Below are 22,507 nucleotides of genomic sequence, written 5' to 3'. Positions count from 1 at the left end.
TATCCACCCCACCCACATCCAATATCCAACGCTTAATACACTTTTAGAAAACACGATTACCCCCGCGGCTTGAAAAATTCCAGATATTCCTCTCGCTAGGAACCATTTTACGTTCAAGTAGATTTCATTCGCTGCTGGAAGCTTGAAAATCGCACCGCGAGTAAAGCTAAATGAGTCGAGTTAAATGAAGCTGCGAGACATATTGTACATAGTTCGGGAGGGGAGGGGAGTAGGTAGGCGGTAGACAAAAAATATTCAGCTATGGAGTGTGCTAAAATAAGAAAGAAGGGAGAAATGGAAGAAATGACGAGTGAAAGAGAGAGAGAGAGAGAGAGAGAGAGAGAGAGACTGGGACGATTTGCCATGGGGACAGGCGGATTGAACGGAAACTGAAATGCGATGGCGCTTGAATGGCCATTTCGTGCTTTGCTACAACCACGTGTGAAATAGAGAGGGGGAGAAGAGATGAAGTTGGTAGGTACAGGCAAGACCAAGTGGGGGGCTACTCAATTATCGAATGATTGCTCGCAGATTATAGGAAATGCAGTTCCAACGATGAAAGTTCTGCAGAGATCTCTGCGTTGCTTCTCTCCGCCTCGCCCATCGGCCATCCTCGTCGATTCCTTCGTCAATTGGTTATCGACGTTTGTCCAATGGCCGCTTTACTCCAGACCGTTTGTCAAATAAAGGATTATCAATGACGTGCGTGCATATACGTTACGTTTGATAGCATTTATTTGTACAGCGCGTATACAAGTACAAATAACATTTGAAAAATGAAAACCCCTAGATTAAACTGCATGCTCTCTTTCGACTCCTTCTCTTTTTTTTTACGTTCTCTCTCGGCATCGCCCCTCGTAATTATTCCTTTAATTAACGCAATTAGATCAGGTTTCCGCTTTGGAATAATTTTAACGTTTTACAATGAAAGAGCGCTCGATCGGTCGGTTTGAGAAAAATTAAGGAGGGAGCAGTATTTTGTGCCAATTTTGCGCGAGTGCAGGCGCTGTGACCAACTCGTCTTCAGTTTCGTATACGGTGTCACGTTCTGGCTTGCCTCGCTCAGGCTGATTTTCTCGTATTTTCAAACATAACTCAGCCGGCTCTATTTCTCTCTGGCGTCTACGTGCCTCCAGAATCGTCCGAGACTCAGCCACCCGTTTCTATCGCACGCCACTCAGCCTTCAATTAATTTCACCGATCTCCAATCTCCAGTTACTATACCATGTACAGACATTCTCAAATTTCTCTGCGAAGAACGTTCAGCATTTATCAATCCTTTATCCATACTTTAGGCCGAGCTGAAGCAAGCATCCTGTACACATCAATCCTGATTTCTACATCGAGTTCTACTCCTGCGCGTCAGGTGCTTCTTTTTTCTTACATTTATACTCTTTGCACTTTCTATCAATCCTCAATAACAGTATTTCATTTTGGTCAATTATTCACGCACCATTAGTCAAAAACAATTATGCGGCCTACTGTTTAATGTACCAATGTAATCGAATAATTCGCTTTTATACAATTATTCATCATTTCTACCGTCATATGTTTACGCATTGTCGATTATTTAAGCATTGTATGTTTTGAGCTTATCGTGTGTTATAGATAAATATTTGTATTTCAACTTGGTGAAAGGCGCGCTCTTCCAACAAGCCTCGACTTGATTTAAACCTTCAGCTGCCACCTATAAACCCATGTGCATACTACGTCACTAATACATGAAGGTAAAATGTAAAGGCAACGCATAGAGATCACTCTTTCAAAGGCAGCATTTTACAAGAGTTGGATTTAATTACGTAATTAGAGCGCTGCACAAATCGAATGAGGTTTGGATACGTCTGTCTTAATCAATTTCTTTATTTAATCATTATCACAGGAAACTTAATCCTAAATTTCTTAATCACATTTATAACAAATGAGAGCTTAGACGTACAAAACTTTTAATTTCCTGCTTTCATCAATAACGATTTTATACATGCGACAAATTAGAAAATTTTCCAGAATTTACGAGTAGATTACATCCTAACATAGCCTTAATAACTAAGTAGAAAATATATACCGTCTAGTGTCATTTTTGGTAATCAAAAAATAATAACACATTTTGCTATATCTACACTGATCTTGTCATTTTACATTGCTGATTTAATCAAAGTTAAGCACAAATTCTGAACATTTTTTATAGTATGATAAATTCGATTATTTAATATATTATTAGAATTAAAAATCCCCATTGTCTGTGGAACAAGTTTTTCCATCTACCGCTCGAGTACTGAAGGCGCTTACGCATTTCAAGGTTTTCTTTGAGCATGCCATACATTTTCTCTACAATGCTGCAAGGCCTATCAAAAACATGAAGTAATTCTTTGTATTATTTAATATTTTAAACCTAGATTATATTGTACCATCAATCATTGATACTTACATTACATTCATTTGCATTTGAATCGGATGCGCACCAATACGAAGGACCCCAAGTACATTTTTCCGTACCTAATTGACGGCGAAAGCGAGGCTGGGACATCATAAGGAAATCAACTTCACCACAAAGACTCATTTTCTTACACATCATACCGGAATTTGTACGGCTTCGGTACAAGTTTTGAATACTTGGACCATAGACGTTTATCATTGCAGTACACTAAAATTATAAATAAATGTACAGTCTAGTACTTAAATCTATAATATGATTATATTGAATGTAAATGGTAGCTATTAATATTTACTTTTTTATCTTGAGTGGCAGGCAAGTATTTGCAAACTCGTTGTACTGTATTTTTCAGATCCTCTTCGTCATACGATTTACCTAAATGAGTATCAGTGGATGATATGATACTTTGACAGAGAGCGCATTCTGACACGGATTCTATTTAAAGAAGATAAAACACTGACATTTAATTATGTTAAAAACAAATATTTATACACCTAAATCATTACAGATCATTGCAAGTTATACCTTCCAAATGTTTCATTGATACTTTGCAAAGGTTAATCATAGAGCATAATTCTTTAGCTGTAACGTCTTTAGCAAGTAGATCAATTACAATATCGGCGTATTCAGTAACAAATGCATTGCATTCTGCACTATACTTTCTTGGAAGGTGATTGCAGATACCGTGCACCAAGTTCTCGATTTCACTTTTGGAAGCTGGCGTTTTTAATACTTTTTCAATGTAGTGCATGGCAATTTCACATATCATACAATTTCCACCTTCGATAGCATTCACCGGTTTCTTTTCAATTATTGGATGTAGTGGAAAGTTGGGAATTTCATTTGTCACTAAAAGAATTATTTGTATAAATTTACAACCAAAGGAACAACAGCTTAACTAATAACAATCTATTTACTTATTTCTCCATCTTTGTCAATTGGATAAAAGTTAATTGGTGTAGATGGTGGGCCGACATTTTTGGATGCATCGCACAATTTAAGGTAGCTACAAACTTCCTGAGGAGAGAGATCTGCTAGCAGCATTTCCACCAGTTCTTTACTGTAGCCTTTTACCAAATCTGTACATTCTCCTGCTAAGTTATGTGGTAAATGATTACATAATTTATCCAGAGCCCTCTCGATATTAGCCTAAATGCAAAGATTTAAATTATAAAAAGAAAATAAATTCTTTTAAAATTTAAATATTTCTAGAAAGCAAATATATTAAATTACCTCAGACTTGTCGTTTTTAATAATATTGTAAATTTGTGTTACAGCTAGAAGACACAAAGGACAGCTTGGCTTGTCTTTTAGTTCCACGCGAAGCATCATCTCTTTTGGAAGATGTTCCCACATATCTATAAATTCTTGGGAAGGACAAACATGCATCATAGGACATACCTATACAATAAATAATTGATTTCTTAGCCTTGCATGAAATAAACAGAGACAATTGTCACACTAAAAATCTCACCTGTGAGGGATCTATTTCTTGAACTAATATAGCAACAATTGCATCTCCATAAGTATCAACAAAGTTTTCACAAGTTCCTTCAACACTGTCTGGCAGCTTCTTGCACACTTTTCCAAGAACCGTCTTTACCTCTTGCTAAAATAATATATCATAACATCTTAATATATGGAAAATAACAGTAATACTCGACGATATTAAAACAAAAAAGTAATATTAACTTCGGTCGCCGGGCTACTAATAGCTTGTTGAATATAGTGCAACAAATATTCGCAGAATGCACAGGTCTCCTTCCCCTTGACATCCATTTCAGGAGCCATTAGAATTAATGGAGGGCTCATCCTCTCAATTGGTAATTGCATCTCTTCGGCTTCCAAATTTTTATGAGATTTTTCTGACTTTTCCTCATTTAAAATGCGAATACCCAGCTGTGCAGTCTTTTCAGGAAGCAGAGGCCAAATTGGTCCACTTTGCTAAATAAAAATTAGTAGTTATTTAAAAAATGTTATATAAAACATTAAGGGTACGTTTCCCACCTATTAATGAAATTCTTAGAAAATTTATCTGCTTTGATAAAATTTCCAATTAACAATAATTTTCCTGTTTATAAATTTTACTAAGTAGATAAATTTTATTGTGAGATGAAAAAAGGTGTCCTTAAATATTCATGTACATTAGGATAAAGATGCTTACAGATATCCTCTGAGGTGCAGGACAAATATCAGTCATTTCACAAATAGCATTAGCATTTAAGCCTTTAGTCAAATATGCATAAATTTGGGGGTAGTACTGATCGACAATGGCTTTGCACTGAAAAAATGTTTGCATCAGTATATCATATATAATAATCTTTGAAGGAATTATTAATTACTTAATTCTTTTACTGGCAGTACCTCAGATGCAAAAGATTTGGTTTGTTTGCAAACACCTTCAAGAACATGCATAAATTCGATTTCAGTGGTATTTGCTACCAACAGGTCTCTTAAATGGCTAACTAGCTGTTCGCAAAGTTTACATGGAAGATCATCTCCTATGTCTACAAGTCCTACACTTGACATTGGACGAATTTCTACTTTCAGTGTCTAAAAAATTAAATTAATGATTGCACCATTATAGCAGTTCAGAAAATATTTTTACTTTGGAGGATTTGCATAGTGTGTATAAAAAAAAAAAGATTCACCTTATCTGTCTCATCATGTTTGTGATATTTAGCTACACATTGGCCTGACAGGTGACAAACATTTTCCGCATTGAAGTTATCCTGAAGATTCGTATAAAACGAGTCAAAATAATTCACAACAATGGCAGCACAAGCATCAGAGAAGGAGCTTATACGACCACAAACATTTAGCATGTTATTAAGTAATTTATCCTTGGGTGTATTGCGTAGCTTTTGTGCCATGTACGAAGCAACTGTATGACACTTGGAGCATTCATCTGGCTCCATTTCATCATTTACCAGAGACACAACTTTATCTGAATTTCCCTATAACGAAAGATATTATTAATGAGTACCATCTTTACAGTATTTCAAAAAAACTATTATATTACATTTTCAAATATTACCTTTAATGATGTTTTCTCATAATCCAACAATAATTGGTCAATGCGAGGTGAATTACAAAGACCAGCTACAGAACAAACGACAGATGGATTCATTTGAGATGCTAAAGTTTCTACCAAATCAGGAATAAACTGATCTACCAAAGAAATGCATTCTTTAACAATTGGCTTAATGTGAATTAGCATACAGCTGCCTTCGAAGACATCTTTCAAATCTTGTTGGGTCTGATTACTTTCCAATTGATCACGCGCCTGTTTAACCATATCTTTACAGATACCACAAACGCTGTCATTATCTTCAGGTACTTGCTTGTACTCCCAATCATGCTTAATACAGTGCTTTGTTGCACCACACCCAGCTGATGTTCTATAAGTTTAATAAATTTATAATTAAACAATGTACATTATAAGAAAGGAAAGAAAAGATTTAGTGAATGCTATACTTAAACCTACGTCAAATTTTGGCACCAATAAGAAGGGCCCCATGTGCATGCTTTGGTTCCTAACAGATGAGGTGTTTCCTGCCATTCTGCACTAATGACCACTCCAGCTGCAGCAACTAGAAGTATGAATAATATTATTCTTGATATGATGATATTTAAGTACTATTAAAAGACAAGAGAAATATGAAGACAAGTTTTACAGATATTTAAAGCTAAATCGCGTAACTCAAGACATGATGTAAATAATATTTATCAAATCTGAGTAAGACAAAACAACACAGGCAATAAAGAATTTCAATATCAAATGTTTCTTCAGGTCGTCCGATTGCTAATCACTTTCTTCTTCTATGTATACATACTTCTGTAAGCGAAACGGCGAAGTCTGAGTCATCCTATTTAACAGAACATAATTTAATTCACGTGAGTAATAGGAATTTATTTGACAAAAAAGGAATCATGTCATTAGAAGTAACTAGAAAAGATACAAAAATTGTGGCTAAAATTAATCATCGAGGCACACAGTCGATAAGTACTTGTAAATATTATTTCGAAAGCAGATATAGTATGCATATATATATTAGTGTAAAAAATCTATCAGATATAAACTAGCTATTTAAAGACATAATTAGCGTAGATAAAGTTAAACTTTGCAACTAAATGTTTCAAATGAATTTCGATGGAATAATAGCTAACTTTTGAGTGCAAGTTGAATAAGTTTGATGCGTCACACCAAACAAAGAAAAATCAAATTTATTGTTATTTATTGCTATTACTTACCAGCTAGTATCGCGCTCAGCGCGAGCAAAATCTGCTTCATCTTTTGCACGTTCTTCCGATGTATAATTGATGCAAACTCGTGTAAAAGTATAACAAAAAATATATGTCTTTCTACAAAGAGAAAGACAAACAACTCCGAAATAAAGAAACAAGCAAATACAGCAGACTGAACTCTGTAGACCTTCCTTACTACTCTGCTTGTACTCTGACTTTGTCTGTTAGTCTGTCTGTACTGATGGTTACGAACTTACGAACGTCACGAATGGTTACGAATGATCACGAGCGAAATACGAATGAGGCCGATGAGTGACGATGAGGTGACGGAAGGAGGACGAAACGAATGGAATGGAACTAGAAACCTTTCAAACACTGATGATGAGATTTTACTGCGACGCTCTGGGTCGACTAGATACACCACCAAGTGGCAAGTACGTGCAACTACTGTAGGGGGAAATTTAAAATATTCCAATGGCCTATTCAATATAAATGTACTATTCAAATAAAATGAATTGATTAAAATTGAAATATAATTATATGAATAAAGCATTTTAATTAATATAATGCTGTTAAAACTATTCATTATACAATGATAAAGACGCCAATTATCTCACCTAATTACAACAATAGTATTTGAAGCTATCCTTCTGATAGTTTTAATAAGTTCGATAGATTGATATTAGTTTGTACAAAAAGTTATAGTAGTATTTAAACTGAGTGTTTTGCACAAACCGCAATAAATTTTTAAAAAACCTAAAGTCTAATAGAATAAATTATTAAAACTTATTGATACGTGCAATAAGCTAATTAGGTAGCTATTAATTTGGAGTGAAACAAATAAGAATAAGATTCCGATTAGACTTTAATTTTTAGTTTGTCATAGTTTTTTGTGTCAGAGCTTTTTCTGTCTGAATTTTTAAATATGATCTATGAACATTTTAACTATTAACAACATATTCGTATGGTGAAAAGTGAAGAAAAATGTCTTGCGTCAATTAAACGGCTCCTAGTACTCTTAGCAATCGAAAGGTTAATAATTTCCAAATATAACGTAGTATCGGTTTCCGTGGTGTAGTGGTTATCACATCCGCCTAACACGCGGAAGGTCCCCGGTTCGATCCCGGGCGGAAACATTATTTTTGAATACTCTTAATTATTACAATACAATTTTTTTATTAATAATAATTATTCTAGAGGAGGAGAAGGTTTATAGAGACGAAAGAAATTAATGCAAAAATATGCAATATTAATGACAATTTTTATAAACACATACCACCAGTTATCGACCGTGGATATGTATATAGTGATGTAATATCTACTGCTGATAAAACGTACGGTTGGAACAGTGTTAACATACACCAATAAAATCGTAATCTACTTTTTGACAGAAGTCTCGAACACTATACACCGGTAGAAAATAGATGGCGTTAAGAAACACAAGAATATTGATAAAACTTTTCTACTAGTACTAATAGGTAGGTATAGCAACTGCACACATAATAAGACTATACACCACCTGACAAGGAAATAAATATAGCTACTAGGTATTGCATGGAATCTTCACAAATAAAAAAGGTATGTAGTAAACAAAAATAAGTAATTAATATCTCATAGGAAAAACCAGGTAAGCTGTAAATAATTAGTTTGACGATTTTACGTATAGAGAACTCTTAGAAGAATTGGATTCTCGTTCTACGTGTATACTTACTAATAAGTTTTGCATTGCGTTAAGGGTGTCGCACAAGCGAATCAAGTTTCACCGGTGGAAATGATCAAAGTTGGTAGACGCGCGCTGTTGCTCATACATGTCGGCATCAATTTCCAGTTAATATGTCAGGCCAACTATGAAATCGCTAGGGGTGTCTTTTGATCTCGCGCTCTCCCTCCCTCTCATCAGTGCCCACCCTAAGAATCGTTCTTCGACCAAACCAAACTTGCTATTTTCAAATTGCTAATCATTCAATTTGTCCGAGTTGTTGCAAAATTCAATTAATGCAAATGGAAAAGTTGCTCGGTAAATGTGACGCGTGATGCTATATAGGGATTAATAGATGGAGAAAAAAAAGTTTAAGAGGGGCCGAGGAAGGTGTGAGTTGATAAAAAAGGAAAAGGAAAGAAAAATAGTGGTAAAACAACAAAGCAAGGGGCAGGACGGCGTCTAGCGATCCATGGGCTGCTCGCAGTCATAGATCATTCCATTGTAGTGAAGGGGGTGTGTGTGTACACACATTATAATAGTGACATAATGGCGCACCGATGTGTACACACTCCGGGGACAGTGTTCGGGCAGAATGTGCGGTGTTTGGTCTCCATTAATCTTGGATCGACTCGATGGTTGCCCTGGCCCGACTCTTCCATCTTTCACTCAGTATCTCTCTCTCTCTCTCTCTCTCTCTCTCTTTCTACCTCCCACCCTCCCTCTCTTTTTTATAGGCCCATATGTCTTCGACGTACCGGTACCGCTTGCTCATTTGTCAGCTCGCAATCTGGCGCGATTTGATGGCCAACAGTCAAAACACATGGACGCCGCACTATTTCGCGCAGTAAACGCTTCGTTTTTATGTTTTCCCCCCTTCCCAAAATCACCCTCCCTCGAGAACACTAATCACCCCAAAATACTGAAAATTCCTAGGTATACGTGACATAGAAAACTGAGAGTTACGTACCTGGCAGTTATCGGGCAATTCGCGTTGCAGCTATCACACTGAGAGAATCAAATTTAGTTTTGTATATGATAAATTATTTAATTGCCTTATTCGTTTATTTAATTGAATTGACTAACTTATATATACATTTAAAGAAATAAGTGACAAGACGAATGATGTGATCTGGTCAAATTAAATAAATTCCATTTGATTGAAATATAAAATTCATTATACTAATCAAATAAGATAATTCGAGTAGAAAAAATTATTTTTAATATATAGCTACAATTTGAAACGAATCGATAATGATTTGTTTGAGTTATATTTCTAGCTGATTGAAAAGACATAGTTTTGAGAAAAAGTGTACAAAAGATATCAAAGAGCGTATTATTTTATATCAAGAGGTCACCAAAGAAACCGACATTGAGGTAATTACAGATTTTATGTCTATAATATTTTATCGTAATATTTTCCAAATATTAAAAAGTTATTTCCTAAGTGAAAGGAAAGAAAGGATCTTTTCAAAATTTTACATTTACCACACCTCTTAAAATAACTTTCATGTACTTCGGTTGAACGGAGCCTCCTCTGGGTGAGGAGATTGATACCTTAAAAATAAGAAACCTAATTAAAGCATTTTATTGAACCAATCAAATATTAATTTCTATGAATAAAATATTATTATAATTAAGAACATTTTCTTTGAATCTATTAAATGTTTAATAATAAATCAACATTCGCCAGCCGTGCTAGCACTATTTGATCGAATGAACTAAATTTTTCTTGACTCGACCATCTTTTGTTTCCAAAATTTACATAACGATCAAATATTTAAACATAGGAAAAATTAAATATAAATTAATAGAGTTGAAAAGAGCTCGTAAGAAGTTAATAAGTATAAAAAATTAATGAAGGAATATATTATAATATAAAATGATAGCGTAAAATGGTAGGGTGGCGATAGGATCGGGGGTTGCAATTTCAATAGGTGGATGGCTCAGCGACGATGATGGCATCGCATTAGCAGCGAAGCGTTCTATAGTCGACCGCAGGCATTCATGTAATAGCAAAGGCCCCAGTCGAGCGTCGACGTCCCTCTCCCTCCACGTCAAACCCTCCACGACCGTTTCTCTAAAATAAAGGTCGGCTAATTACGCGCGCTCAAGCCTGACACACCAACGAGTTTCCTCCAAATGGAGTCTCGTCCAGGTTGAAATTTTTGACGACATTTCCACGATTCTAAGCTGAGCCGAAAAGGAGGAGGGAGGATGAGGATCATCGGCAAAGTTAAATAAATCTGCTTTTTGCAATCGCGCGTGGAATATTCATCGGAGTGTTTCTCTTTAAAAGAGCGCCTGTGCGGTGTTGAGATGGTTTTAACGATGAGTGAGAACGATTTCGACGCTCAGATGTATCTGGGTAAAATATACATTACGCTATATACATATATATATATATATATATATATAGGCTTTCGCAGAGAGTCGAGCGAGTTTGAATTTTTTCCGAACCGCGCGCAGAGTTTGCAGGGAGGGTGTCTCGCGCGGTGCGTGGGGGTGTTTCCCGCCGATGATTAATTAGCGTTTGATGAATATGTATGAGCGAAAGGTAGAGCGGACTCTGATACACAGACACAAGGTTCGAGTCACCCTCCTCTCCAGCCCAGGAGGCCTCCGCTACAATAACGTTCAGTCAACCCCCGGCCTCCACCCTTCTCGTTCTGCTATACCCTCGCTTTTCTATATTTTTCACGTCTCTCTCTCTCTCTCTCTCTCTCTCAGAATGCAACGTTAATCTTCCAAGAGCAACTCGACAATAATGAGCTTTCCGCCCGATATCCCTGCAATCGCGTCTTAAAAGTCCTTCGAGAAGTCCCTTGGCTTCTCTCGAGAAAATTATCGAGTGCGTTTTTTGGCAAGCGCGCACGCCAGGCAGATTTGGAAGAAAGAAATGTTGAATGTGAAAAATGAAAAAATGAGGCGGAAGGCGATTGTTCGAGGAGGCTGGTGGAACAATGCAAACAATGGCTGGGAATGCCTTTGGCCCTGTAGATGTGCGAGCGAGATCGTTCGTTTATATATATATATATATATATATATATATATATACGTATCACATAGACGTAGCTGCACGAGGCGAGGTGGGCTTATGGTGCGAATACAATTACATTATGAACTCGATTACCATTTAAATGGAAACAAACGTGAAATGCTAAAATACAGAGCGCCAGTACCGAGTCCTTCGTCATCGGTATGCAAATTGGGAGATGCGTATACATGCTTTATACGAGTCTGGCGTACAGCTATAGGGTGTGTGTCAAAGTTTATTGCAAAATCTCCGTTTCAGCTGCGTATAACTTTCGTGGATTCCTCCATTGGAAAAATAGGGAGGAGTGCGGTCGGTGAGTAAGGTGACGACAAGACGAGTGGAAATTTTCAACGCTTTTCCTCTTCGATGCTCGTTTGTCTCAATTTGTTCTCGACGAGCGATAAAAAGGGTCAGTCGTAGAAGAGCGTTTAACCTTCTCGATGAGCACCCTAATTCTAATTATTATACAGTTAATACCGTAATGAAGCGCATCGGTGCAGGGCACAGGCAATAAGCTCTCCGGCAGGGGCTGCGGGCCCTGCAGGCCCTGCAGGTCGACTCGTGAGGGCCGTCACGCCGCGCGCCGCACTGCACTCGTGCACAGATTTCACGGGCCACCTGTCACGCTCGCGCCGTGCCGTTATATTGCCAGTTGGCTTGACTCGCTTGACTCCTACCGAATTCTGTATCCGACACGCAGGGTGTAGCAGCCCATTATTCCACACACAAATCACACGTATCGTTTTTACATCTCGTGCGACTACTCCAACTCACCTCATTTACTACGATTTGCTACTTGATTGCTAAATTTAAGGGGAAATAGAAGTACCTATGCGATTTGTGATGATTTTGTTGGATCACGAGTGAACACTGGAGATAGACTTTCCTCATAGATTTTTACAGAGGTTATGAAAGTTTTTATTAATAAAGTAAAAAAATGTTTGTTCGTGATATTGTTTAACAATTTTTCCAAGTACATTTTGTACTCGTGATAAATTTTTTTATCAAAGTTACCAATAAATTATAGTTTTTTCATCACTAGTTTTGTCAATGATAGAGAATAGTATTTATTCTGATAATTAATTGTTTCATACTTTGTTTAACTATATGAACATAATTTTATAGCAGGGTTTTATTAATTACACCAATGAAAATTATTAATCTGATATAAACGTATTTATGTAATTCATATAATCTTGTAATAAATGCATATATGCATTTGTGTAAGATATAAAATAATTAATTATTTATCTCTATAAAATTGAATACACACATTAATGGTATGTAGAGATTTGTAGCTTTACCACCAGGTGGATATAAGGCATATTCTATATATATTTTCCTTTAGTACATTCTTGATATCTATATACTTCTCAATTTGTATATATGAAAAGAACCTCACTTAGCTTATATATAAGTAATGTTTAAAGCAATAAAGCTTTCGATGTACCATATTAATATTAACATATATGTTCTTCATGAATAATAGATACTTTTCTGCATAGTAGTTTATAGATGTACAAAGCAACCAGTGCGTACAAAAAATCGAAAAAAATATGACAAAATTTACTAATAAATGTACGAATTACTGTTTTTTATTTTTCATTAAATTTAATTGTAATATTCTCTCAGTGTATCATTAAAAAAAATCATAAATATTTGCATTTTCATTTTGTATTAATAAATAAATTAATAGGAGCAATAAATATTATTGCAATATGTGCAAATCCTTGTTCGTATCTTCTCTAAATAGAGTTTACATTGATTAATAATTGAAAAAATTGGATATTAAACGCTTGTTTGTTGACTCCATATAAGAATGATCCTTAACTGGATGTTAATATTCAGATGAATCGTCTCAATGCACTTTTTTATTGATATTACGATCTTTTTTATTCGAATAATGTACCAATGTCCAGAGAGAGAGAGAGAGAGAGAGAGAGAGAGAGAGCATCAGGGGGAGAGGGGGTAAGTGAGAAAAGTCAAAGGAAAAGTGTTTGAACAGCTCGACGAGTCTTTGGATGGGTGCATGGTGGTGAGCTGGTATACTGCACCTACTATTATAGTATGTATACGTGGGAAGGAATAGTGACCAAGGGTGGGTTGGGTTGGGTGAATCAGGCTATCTCTCATAGATACATGCGGTCAGTGTCAGCAGGGGTGAGGTGCTATAGAAGAGAAGAAGGGGATGAGGGGGGGGGGCGACGAGGAGGTGAGTAGGAAGGAAGACTGACAAAGCCTGACCAACAACAGTGCGACAGTCAACGGGGACATTCAAATGGTAATCGAGGTGGTGCGCTCGAGGGGTGCGAGCACCACATAAACCCGTCCTTCTCCCCCCCCCCCCTCTCCTCTTCATCCTCCTTCTCCACCTACCTACTCCTACTGCTCATTCTCCTATCCATACACATTCGCACCAGAATCAAACCAAATATTGGCAATATCATCCCTCGGCATTGTCCTCGACGACCTCCGTTGGGAACGATGTCCATTTAAATGCGCGATTCCATTACCAAAGCAGATACCGACGGCATTGAGAACATTATGGGATTAGGATTTAAAGGGGGAATCCGAAGAAACTTTTCGGAGCGAGCAGTGAAAATATCGAAACTCGGTCAAACCGCTGACACGGACCAGCCCTTTCCTCTGGTATATCTATCTTATATATACCTATGCTCTATATATATAGTATTACAACTCTTTCCCCCCTGGCCTCCCTGCTGCTTCTTCCTATACAATTTCCAGCCAGATTATATCAGCAGCTTTATGAAGATTCGATCTGCAAATATTTCTCCATTCCAGCAATTAACTTTTCTCACGCTGTGTGTTTACCAAACTCAAACACTTCTAACGGCAATTAACACGCACGCACGTCGTCCACCCCCTCCCCTTAATTATCGTATATCCCAATGACGAAATTTTCTGCAATAGCTGAAACATTTTCCATCTTTATTTTAGAAAAATAGGGAACAAAGTTGTAGTGAGAGGGGGGGGGGGGGCGGGGATTAATTTTTTCAACGATTCAACGTTCGGAGCACGACAAATATGACATTGGAAGAGCATTAACCCACACGAGAATAGTATCGGCTCATTTTAGGAATAAAGCACGCACTTATTAATACATTGATCCGTACATGGTGGACGAACGTGCGAGTTAACGCTCGCATCGAAAAACAAACTCTTTTCGCGATGGTGATCACGCTTGACGGATTTTCTGAATAGCGTAAAATTTACAAAGCTCTCAAGTACACCTATATATACATATATATATATAGTTTCATAAATTATGTACGTTAAAGGTGAGTTGATTGAAAGGCTGCGAAGGAAAGCTAACGAATCGTGGGGAATATTCGAAGGGTGAGCGAGTGATGGAAAAATGGAGTGTTTTTGGGGAATTATTAATGGAGAGTGTTTTCAGAGAGAGAAGAGGATTTGCCTGGATAGATTCGCGAGATCGCCGATGTTGATTCAGGGTGCGCTGGAGCTCGCGCTCGCGCGCTCCGCACGGGCCTTGTAGACAGACGGAAAGCTCCCGCAAGCCGAACTTGGGCACGTGCAACGATTACCCGATTACGCGTGTTGTGCCTCCTATCGCTCGCAGCGCAGCGTGACACCCCGCCAGGAGCCTATCCTCCTACATTCACCGATTACATTCCCACATCTACTCTACGCATGGCACGATTGCCACCGAACCGCCTTCTAGCCTTCCTTATATCTATGTGTCTTCTCCTCTCTCTCTCTCTCTCTCTCTCTCTCTATATATATATATATATATATATCATTGCCAATCTGCCAAGCGAAACATTGGCCCCTCAAAGACACTCTTGTCGTCTTACGCGATAATCCATGACGATCAGCCGTGTCCACTGAGGGCTCGCTATACTTTCAATTGACAATTATATATACTTTTGTCTTGTGCAACTAAAAGCGAGAGTGTTAATAATGAAAAAAAGCTATGTAACGATTTCATATAGTTTTGTGTCTGCCTTTCGTTACATGTATATATGTGTATATGCGTGAAATAGGCTAAGAGTGAAACGGTAGTTAAAGATTGGTATGGGAGAGGATGGTACATGTTTGTCATTTAACGCATTTGGCGCTGGGGGTTGCCGGTGGACACCAGTCGCTGAGCCAGCAATAGCCAGCATCGTCCAATATTAAACCCGCAGTAATTTATGTTAGCACGAGCGTGCATAATGCTGTTTGTACAAAGCAGCACCGCCACGTGTCGTCGCGTGTCGCTACACGCGTATCAGCCCCTTAATTCTTCCGTTTGGCCACCACTACTGCCAAACGATCAAAAACCCAAGTCCCGCCTTACTTTCTCGCCTCGCGCCACCATTTATTCGCTATTGCTTTCTCCCTTGCCATCCTCGAACCTCCGTAAATTCTTTAATAAGCTTACCGCTCATTTCCCTGCCACTCGACTCTCTTGCGTTGAAAACTTTGGTCGGATGGAAAGTTAAATATCATCTATAGTCTGTATTAGAGATAGGGACAAAATTATTGTGTTTTTACCTTTTTTGTGTATTTAATTAAATTTAGTTGATTCAACTATTAATTAGTACAATCAATTGAATTGTTTGTCATTATAAAGTAAATTCATTCAAATACCGTGTTAGTGCGCCGCGATGATAATTAGCATACATACTTATATAATAATTATAGCAAAAATATTAGTTTTTTTCCTGATACTATAAAGTCATACAAGAGTTCTCTCTTCAGACTAAAACCCTATAATATTTCAAATGGAATATAAAATTTCTATGCAGTATGATTTTCTATAGTTATTTCCAAATAACCCAACATCAATAATCGAGGCACTGTTTTGTTAAAACAATGATTTCTTTTTCTCTCCTTAACAAATTCCTTTATTTTAAGGAGAGAGTTACTTAAATAAATTATTCGATTAGACATTTTTTTTTCACCGAGTGATTCGTTGGTGAGGAATCGAAGCGTATAATAGCTGAAAGGCAGAAGCAGACTGGTTCGTTTGGTAAGTATTCTTGGGAAACGGGTTGAGTGTGGAAAGCCCGAAGACTTCCGCTCGGTAAATCTACATCCTGAATCATTGATAAGTGAGCTTTTCCCGTATTCCGCGGGCTCCGTCAGCCGTCATTCGGTCTTACCCGATGGCGCCCACTTAACCAGCGGCATCCGACGACTCGATCTCTCGAGAGCTTCGTGAGTTGAATTAACAACTTAGAGACCAGTCATCGGGGAGAATTCTTATAGCTCGGCGAGCTGAAAGAGCTTATTGAGAAATTCGGCAGAGGTTTATCTCAAATGCCGCCATTCATATTCCTTCGGCCGCCAGAGCAACCTCTTCGTGGTCTCCTTGCCTAGACTGGATGCACTGATCGAATAAGTACTAATACGAGACGAGACTGAAGACTACGACTGAACGGCTCGAGGTCGAAGCATCGAACGACGAGACCAGAAAAAATATCGGCCTACTTTGATCGAATGTCGAGAGGCCACTAATACGACTACTGGAAAATGGGATAGGAGCTAAGAGGCGAGGAGCAGCTGAAGAAATGGAAGAAAACGCAATAATCTAGGAATTTTCTATACAAACATGACTCTTCGATCATTGCTGCCTTTGCTGCTGCTCCCTCCTGTAATTCTGCAGTAGTGTAGTAAATAATTTCAGACCGATCAGATTAATTTTTGAGTAGAGTAGTAGGTTATGGACGATGTTTTTCTTTGGGGAAAAAACAATACAATTTTCTTGCAGTTTTAGGCGACATACACGACACGAGGCGTACACGTAATAACGACATAATGACGCGCGCCACCTACATCCGTAATCCATACGCTGTACCGGATTTATCGAAGGAAGGCTCCTGGATCCGAGGTGGACCAGAATTGGGCAAGAAAGTTATCGTCGACGACGAAGATTGGAAGAGGAAAGTAACGCCTCACGAGAGACTTTTCGCTCATCAGACGTTAAACAGTACAAGAAGGCACGCCAAGTTCATCAGGCTGAAAGCAAGTTGAATGAACTTTTAACCTCTAAATTCGATAAGGTTTGTTTTTTTTTTTTTTTTTTTTGTATTTAACGATCGATTATTCGCGTTGTTTCAGGAGCCAAAAGATTGTCTTGATTTTGCACTAGCCACGATATACGTTCACAGCAAAGACACTATGCTACCAAAGAACATGGTCAAGATGCAGTTGGAGACGCTGGGAAAGGACACATGGCGTCAGCTTCGCAATAAACTTAAGGTGCAACAACGATAATCAGCTGAGGAAAACATTCTATTTACAAGATTATTTCACTCCTCTTTTACCTGAAATTTTTCTTTATCTTTCAGGTACCACCGAAACCTCCACCACCTCCCTTCAGCATCCCCAAAAAAGCCACGAAACACTTTGTTAATCCTGGTTTTGAATGGGCACCGGCGAAACCTCTGACTGGAAAAACAATTTGCTATTACGGACCAATTGTAGAACGAAGAATACATCCCAGCAACGTGAAGCTAAATATCATCGGACCACTTTCCGATAAATCCAATCCCGGTTTCAGTCGGAAAGTAGATGGGACTTATTTTGGCATTTAAACCAGAGAGGATGAAGCAAATGAAAAGATACTTAAATTCCTCCAAAAATCACACACTATATGCAAGAACATTACAGTCCAATTATACTACTGCTGTATATTCAATATTACTTTCTGGAAAATATTAATCAGTGTATTTTCATGAAAAGAGTTTGTACGGAGCAGAGAGTGGAAGATAAGATTGTATCTGATGGTGTCGACAAATAAGTATAGGATAGATCGATTTGGCACGCGTACGGATGGAACGGCCAAGTGAGTCAGTTTGAGGGTGGAGAGGTATACACAGATAGAGAGAGAGAGAGAATGGCAAAAGTATACGGATGGACAGACAGACGGAAGGTCCCCATTACCGGGGTAATCCTTGTTTGTAATAAAGCAACGCCCCAGTGGCAGGCAGGCAGGCAGGCTGGCACGATTACTAGCACAGTACGGTAGCATTGCTATATCTACCACTACCAGCAGAGTTGGTACATTTAGCTCGGTGTCACCCTCGTTCGCTGGCTCGCTCGCTCGCTTGCTCATTCGCTGCTGCGGAGCCATCTCCCGCGCATATGCTCCTCATGGAATATCATTTATGTTTCGCCCCGTGGAGACGACGTCTATCTTGCCCCGTTTGACCCGGCAACCCTCCTCCAGCTGCCAGCCAACCCGTCCTTATACATACGCCAGATATACCTAATCCGCCCATGATTGCCGCGCCTGTTCTCTCTCTCTCTCTCGCACACACATATACATACACAGAAACATACTCACCTACCCTCGCTCCATCAGGAAAACTTTGCTCTTTCTCTCTTCCCTCTATATCCTTCCACTCTCCATTTTCTTCTCTTGCTCTTTCTCTCTCTCTCTCTCTCACGCTAGTTTTCCACCTGCGGGAAATTAGCTCCTCGCGAATGACATGTCAAAATTCCGACGAACCAACGCTGCTGAATCTTCCAAAATCCTCTCAATTTTGCCTTTCTTTTCATTCTATTATAGAAATAGCTGCGTTGTACAATTGCGATTAGAGTTTTTGACGAGTTTCTTTTCCGAGAGGGGAAAATCTCTGCCGGTACGAGAGGATCTCGTACACGGAATGTCAATTCGATTAATGAGTTTTTTGGGGAGATGATTCGGTGATTTGAATTGCAAAGACGAGGTGTAAAGTATTTAATGTTTTTCTCAAGTAGTCTTTATTCGGAATTGTTTCATCGATTGACGGACGGAGGAAAGGAAAAGGCAAGAAGTGGCAAGGAGTCGTAGCAAATGCAGCAAGGGTCTCGCCAACCAGCCAATTACTTGGCTGAGTGCTTTTATTTCTGCCTAATTCTCATTTAATTTCCCTTTTTACGGCCATGTGCGTTCGATCGCGGTTAACCAAATGGAAGAATGTTCTCTCTCGTCCTTGCAGATTTCCCTTCTCCGAGGAACTCATCCACACCGTCCCCTCGACACGAGGAAAAAAAACTAACGAACGAACAAAAAATAGCTAATAAAATCTCGACTGTATATATATATAGTCTTAGGGGGGAAAATGTCTCCAAGAATTCTTCGACTGACGATATACGAAGCCCTGCATCGAGATGAATAAGAATTTTTCCCATGATTTTTGCGAAAAGTCTCTTGTCGAGGTAAATGGAACACGAAGCGAATACAAGGTTTCCGGTAAAGAGAAAATTGTCATGTATAGAGAAATATAAGGAGTGGTGGCGTGGCACGACGCGGCACTGCGCGACGTTCGTCGTTCTATATTTTTCACAGTCGAATGTTTTTGAAAGGGCGAAAGAAAAGTTTGTGCAAGAAAGCGGAAAGCAAGCATTGATCCTTTTGGGGATGAAACTGTTATTCCAGAGAACCTGTTACGTTATATTTATCAAGGCGAGCCACACTGGCAGCACTCGATAAATTTTATCAACGCTGCTCGAATCGTCGATTCGTCCCTAAACGAGAAGTGCTCACCCTCGAGGGGCGGCTATACCTAATCTTCCAACGTAAGTCACTTTCGTTTTAAAACAATGGGAAACATGTTGTTTTCTCTCGCCTATATACCTATATATATAGGTATATGCAATTCTATAACATATACTGCAGACATACAATAATATACATGTACGTGCTTGATGAAATAGCGAAGGGATGACGAGATTATAGTTTCTCTTTTGCCCGTTTCTCCCTTCAGCCTCTAATTACATTTTCGATTTCTCACTGGCTCCTTCCCTGTATCACGCGTCGAACGGCGCACGCCACCAGAGCTTGCCAAGCTTATTTTTTAATTTCCGAACAATATGTCCAAGCCGACCGAGTGTTTATTCAATATTTTAAAGTTATTTCAAAATAAGCGAATGGCCTTTCCAAAGGGGTTTGTGGTTCGAGCGAGTTCCACGGTGAGCGAGGATGATGGGGCGTACGATTGAAATACTGTGGGAACATAAATCACGCTGCAATAAGTTGCTCCACTGTTTCTTGTGGGAAGCGACATAATTTATGCCGCTAGTTTGCCTCCTGTTTATTTAAACTCACGCCGTTGTACACATTTCCTGCAGGATACTTCTTTTCTGATCGGTGCCCCTAACGTGTTATAGCTATACACACACACGCATATAATTATAACCTTTTTTATCACCAGTCACAGCTACAATAATATCAATAAAATAAAGCACAATTGCAATATAAATTAAGGTGGTCGTAAAATTCGGAGCAAGTACGAAATGAGAAGGAATTTAGTGAAAATTAATACGAGAGGGAGGATGTTTAAAATAATGTAGGAAAAGTTTGTGGAATAGTTCAGGTCGGTCGTGTCTCTAAATTTAAGGAGTCAGGAGAGAAAATTACTAATCCCCCTGTATTTCTGAATAGCTTCTAGCCGCAGCTTGCGCGGAAAGGACTGGATTATAAAGTTGTGGAAAAAAAAGTGTGCTGAGAGGAAAAACTGTGTGTATGTGTGCGCGCGCGCGCGAGAGAGAGAGAGAGAGAGAGAGAGAGAGAGAGAGGGTGTGGTGGAAAAAGCGCGTGGCTGAACGTTAGATAGGGGATAATGTCGGGCTCGAGATTACGCCATCCTCTCGTACGACGTTTGCTCGTTAATTAGGAGTTCTAATTATAGTAAATGCGTGAGTCGAGCCAAGGTACGCGGAGGATCGTGCTGCGGCAGAAGCTCCGGGGATCAAAATGCAACCCTCCGCGAACGAACCAAGATTACCTTCGAGGGTCTTCGCCGCCCCTCCCCTCGCCAGCCTCCCTACCTCTTCCACCCTTTGCGCTTTATACCTACTCTTCTATCTAACCTGCGCTTCCTAGCTCCCATCTTAAATCCGCCCTCTCTCGCAGCAGCAGCAGCACCACCACCACCACCACCACGTACCATCAGGGCTACTCGCTCTCGCAATCGCGCATCGCCCAAAATAACACGACCTGCTCGTCGCATAGGTTCCATTCTTCGCGACAAATTAATAGACTCTCGTATACGCCACCTCGAGATATATATGTTTCACTACCCCCCCCCCCCCCCCCCCCCACTGTAATTCGAAACAAGCCCAAAGGTCGAAGAATCTATTTTAAAGCTTATATCTTCCTCAAGAGCAGATCTCTGCCTGAAACTTGTTTGTTAGATATTCGATGGAGCGCGCGTGTTTCCAAGAATCTCTAATTTCTTCCCTTTTCCACCGAGATAAGAATTTTCTTAAAGATACCTTGTGCCCAACTTTAATATCGTAATACCAGCTTTGTATACTTATATACATGTATATATATAAGTTGAATGCGAAGTTATCGAACATTAATTTCTTCTGGTCAATAAAAACCTATGGGTTTAAAAAGCTGACGAATTCCGAGGGTGCGAGAATGAATGGGGAAAGGGGGAATAGAATAGACATGGAGGCAGGGAATCAGGACGCGAGAGACGGGATAACGCGTGGCTGAGTTCCCACATGCCAGGAACGTGGACCCCTCGTGACGTGACAGGACGTGGCCGTGTATCGTCCTTCCGTCACGTTTCTCGCTCGTGCGAGCTTCCAACCGATATTTGCACTCTTGCACGGTGCACAAGTGTTCACCCACCCCCCCTCTCCACCTCCTCATCCGCCTTCCCTGCTTACTACCCTCTCTCTCTCGCACACAAACCTCCAGGCCTCTTGGAATTCTCTACAAACAACGGCAAACGATCACGTAACGACGAATCCTGCAGTCTATTTGCTTATCCGCCCCCTTCAATTTTCTCACGCGAATGGAATGGCAAAAATCAACCTTTCGCCTTTTTCTCCTCGCTTCTTTCTTTCTCAGAAATCTTGCAATTTTCTACTATAGCGCAATTCCACGATTCTTCCGCGAGAATCGTTATTCCGCTTCGTTCACGGACTATATAATTTTAGCGAATGATCCATCGGTATAAGAATGCATCATATAGCGATATTTTATTATAATAATTTTCATATATATATATATATATATATACTTAAAGGCTTGAGATTCTTCGCGGAAGTATCAAGCGCAGTCTGATCGGAGAACAAGTAAGGCGGAATATCTGAGGGAAAAAGGTTAACGGCTCATATAGGC

The 22,507-nt window shown here is 39.1% G+C and overlaps 2 protein-coding genes and 1 non-coding gene across 3 annotated transcripts; 2 read left to right on the top strand and 1 right to left on the bottom strand.

The window, feature by feature from the left end:
* Positions 1-1,840: 1,840 nt before the first annotated feature.
* On the bottom strand, positions 1,841-6,940 carry Sap-r (Saposin-related). Its single transcript, XM_066737651.1, has 14 exons — positions 6,686-6,940; positions 5,919-6,024; positions 5,469-5,832; positions 5,083-5,388; positions 4,796-4,984; positions 4,596-4,712; positions 4,124-4,375; positions 3,906-4,040; positions 3,665-3,832; positions 3,349-3,580; positions 2,957-3,280; positions 2,727-2,866; positions 2,426-2,641; positions 1,841-2,342 (listed from the first exon to the last, which is right to left on the bottom strand). The coding sequence occupies exons 1-14, from the start codon at positions 6,723-6,725 to the stop codon at positions 2,292-2,294; spliced, it is 2,640 nt and encodes an 879-aa protein (XP_066593748.1). The 5' UTR covers positions 6,726-6,940; the 3' UTR covers positions 1,841-2,291.
* Positions 6,941-7,742: 802 nt separating this feature from the next.
* On the top strand, positions 7,743-7,815 carry TRNAV-AAC (transfer RNA valine (anticodon AAC)). The gene has a single exon. It is a non-coding gene; the product is annotated as a tRNA-Val (tRNA).
* Positions 7,816-17,016: 9,201 nt separating this feature from the next.
* On the top strand, positions 17,017-17,983 carry LOC136780305 (cilia- and flagella-associated protein 276). Its single transcript, XM_066738587.1, has 4 exons — positions 17,017-17,054; positions 17,153-17,406; positions 17,503-17,643; positions 17,733-17,983. Exons 2-4 carry the CDS (start codon positions 17,200-17,202, stop codon positions 17,976-17,978), a joined length of 594 nt encoding a protein of 197 aa, XP_066594684.1. The 5' UTR covers positions 17,017-17,054; positions 17,153-17,199; the 3' UTR covers positions 17,979-17,983.
* The last annotated feature ends 4,524 nt before the right edge of the window (positions 17,984-22,507 follow it).

Source organism: Prorops nasuta, unplaced genomic scaffold (genome assembly GCF_024137725.1).
Source record: "Prorops nasuta isolate Cenicafe-Biocafe unplaced genomic scaffold, Cenicafe_Pnas_1.2 PNAS00018, whole genome shotgun sequence".
In the NCBI taxonomy this organism is placed as follows: domain Eukaryota; kingdom Metazoa; phylum Arthropoda; class Insecta; order Hymenoptera; family Bethylidae; genus Prorops; species Prorops nasuta.
This window is presented reverse-complemented; position numbering and strand designations above follow the sequence as displayed.